This window comes from Fukomys damarensis, unplaced genomic scaffold, assembly GCF_012274545.1.
Source record: "Fukomys damarensis isolate Sample0158 unplaced genomic scaffold, DMR_v1.0_HiC HiC_scaffold_19, whole genome shotgun sequence".
Lineage (NCBI taxonomy): Eukaryota > Metazoa > Chordata > Mammalia > Rodentia > Bathyergidae > Fukomys > Fukomys damarensis.
Window position 1 is genome coordinate 65,191,784 of NW_022900931.1, and position 2,857 is coordinate 65,194,640.

At 60.6% G+C, this 2,857-nt stretch overlaps 1 protein-coding gene across 1 annotated transcript in view; it reads right to left on the bottom strand.

The window, feature by feature from the left end:
- The window catches only part of Akt1s1 (AKT1 substrate 1), a 5,690-nt gene that overhangs the window by 2,422 nt on the left and 411 nt on the right, over nt 1-2,857 (bottom strand). Inside the window, exons 2-3 of the mRNA XM_033766022.1 lie at nt 2,339-2,490; nt 1,213-1,963 (exon numbers count right to left, since the gene is read on the bottom strand). Coding sequence (XP_033621913.1) covers nt 1,213-1,963; nt 2,339-2,409 — 822 coding nt within the window. The 5' untranslated portion in view covers nt 2,410-2,490. The remainder of the gene's footprint in view (nt 1-1,212; nt 1,964-2,338; nt 2,491-2,857) is intronic.

A 2,857-nucleotide genomic window follows, 5' to 3' on the forward strand; every position in this document is an offset into this window, starting at 1 on the left:
GCAGGAGAGGGGCTGAGGCCTGGCCACTGCGCCTCCCCAGCCCGGATGGCACTCGCGGCCTGGCCTCCACTGCTGCTCAGCTGGGGGCCTCTCCAAACCCGACACCTGCCCCTCTCCTCCCGATGGGCCCCTCGTGGCCCGGCCCATCTCATGTCCTCAGGACGTGCCTGGGGCATCTGAGCCGCCCACAGTTTTGCACACAGTACAGACAGGTAGGAGGGGAAACACTGATTCCACGTGGAAAGGACCACGCTTCGGCTACGCCAGGTAACGTGAGCATCTCCGTCTTCTGGGACGTTTGAAGCTGCACGTGTGGCAGGCGCTGCATCTCTGGGGACAGCCCCCGGCCCACCCCGCAGAAGGCCCACAGGGACCTCTTTCTGATCTGCCCCTGCCCCTTGCCAGTCCGCCCCTCATCTGGTGTGGACGAGATTCCTCACCCTGGATGGACCTGATACACACAGCCCTCAGGACAGGACTGAGGTCTGTGACTGAGTACCCCGGGATGTGGGGTTTGAATAAAGACAAATAATGGCCAGGGAGCTGCTCTGTGCTAGAAACACACCAAGAGGTATCCGAAGTCCTCTGAAGCCTGGTCCTGGAGCCTCCTTCCCTGGGCCCGGTCGGCTCCCGGGAGTTCCCTGCAAAGCCTGGGGTCCCGCCATCCCAGCTCAGGTCACAGAGCTAGTGACAGCTGTCCCACTGCCCGCCTCCTCTGTCACACTGTGGACTCCCCAAATGCAGGACTCCCTCTGCCCAGGACAGGCGTGTCCCTTAGGGAGATGATGGGGAAAAGGGCAAGAGGCTGGGGGCTGTGTTCCTACCCTGACTCCAACTTGCTGTGTGACCCTGGCCCACGGCCTGACTTTCTGTGCAGGGTCTACCCTGACACCTCAGTGGCCACCTAGAGGTGGGCACTGTGATCTCAGGGACTACTCAGGCCCTGGGAGGAAGGCATGGCTGCCACCAGCAGCCTTCTCATCTCCCCTCTCTCTCTCCGAGGGACGAGCTCTCATCACCCCACTTTGTAGTCAGAAACTCAGACCCAGTTCAGGGCCTGTTCTTTTTTTTTTGGTACCCAGGACCAAACTCGGGACCTTGAGCTTTCGAGGCAGGCAGTGGCACCCCTGAGTTAAATCCCCGGCCCCTTAGAGCCTGTTTTTAATTTTCACTGCTGTTCTGCTCCCTTAGGTGGTGAGATTCATGATCTCACCCAGATGGGAGAGAAGCTGAGAGCTTAAGACACTGGCCAGAAGGCACACAGCCAGATAAGGCAGGAGTGGGGCTGAAACTGCTTCTTCTGGAAGCCCAAACTGCACAGCACTGGACAGTGATCCTGTCCAAGCAGGGACATGACAGATCCAGGGCCACGCAGCCTGGCATGCGGGCCTGGGCTCTCACTACTCTGGGTCCCAGGCCCTTCTGCCATGGAGGGAACAGGGAAAGGGGGCTCCCGGGACAGCCACAGGAAGGGGGGGTTGCGTGGGCGGTGAATCTCCCATCAGAAGAGACAGGGACAAAAGGGTGGGAAGAGCCACACGAAGTCCCTGCCAGGGCCTGGAGACCGCGGACTCCGATTCTCAACCAGGAGACCGAGCCTAGCGACTCCCCCCACCCCCGAGAGTCCTGTGGGGTGTGGGGGGGGTCCCGCCTCAATGCAGAAGTTAACATTAGGGAGACCTGTCCCGCACATGCGGAGATGAGGAAAAGTGACAGGACCTTCAGGAGGGGCGAAAGGCAAGGAATAAGAGTGAGGAAAGTGGTTCCAGGAGGTGACAAGAGCAAAATCCCCCAAGAGGCGAGGGAAGCCAGAGGACTCCCACCCGCCGCGCCGTCAAGCTGGAGGCAGCCCTCACCCGCAGGAATGGAGAACGCGATCATGCAGGAGGCCGGGTGAGCGTCGGGGGCCCCGCTCCGCCGCGCAGACACCTCCCCACCGCGCCCGGGGTCCCGGGTAGACCCACTGCTCCAGGAAGAAAACAGGAAATCCCGCCCAGGTGGGAGCCAGAACCGGAAGTCCCGCCTTTGGACGGGTGCGGGGCGCCCAGAACCCCGCGGGTGACCTCCAGCCCCGGGGACGTGGTCCGCCGCCAAGGAAGCATCTCAGGGGGTCTGGACGCCGAAGACACGGCTGTCTAGGATTTGCCTCGGGTCAGACACGACCGTTCCTGGAGAAGGCTCCTTGTCAGAGCTCAGATAAGGGCCACTGGACAATCTCTGTCCTCTGGTCTATGTAGGCCGTCCCCCTCCCCTAAGTTACTCGCCCGGCCAGCGCCCCTTGGCCTCGGGGCTGCCAAATACTCCCCACACCGCGGTTCACAACGCCGCCTCCACTCACGTGCCCGTAGCCAGCATGGCCAGACTGATGCCGTCTCCGCCCTCAAAAGGTATGGCGGCGCCTTGCGTCATTTCCGTTTACCTGCTCCTGCGTTCTGCCCATCCCACCTCCCTGGTCCGAGCTGCCAGAGACCAAAGCGGCCACACGGGCTTCTGCGGAGTTAGTGGGGCGTAAGCAATAGCAAACTGCCCATAAGAAATATGTAGTAAGGGTGAGCAGAAACCAGCCTAGGTCATTTCGATTCACCCTCAAGAAACATGGCTGTTCACGCATGCCTACCCGGGAGCACAATAAACGAAAGCCAGCGACCTGACGTGGCTTATCCATAATCAACTTCCAGAGAAAGGGAAGAGAGGGGTGCCCGTAACAGACATGGCAGCTACACGACTTCATCTGCCCATAACTATACGGGCTGTTCTTCCCTCTAGCCTAGCCCTCCCTTTCAGCACCAAGGATGGCAAAGAGCCAATTGGCCTTTCTCGCTTCGGTGTGCCCAGCTTCAAGATGGCGACTCAGACT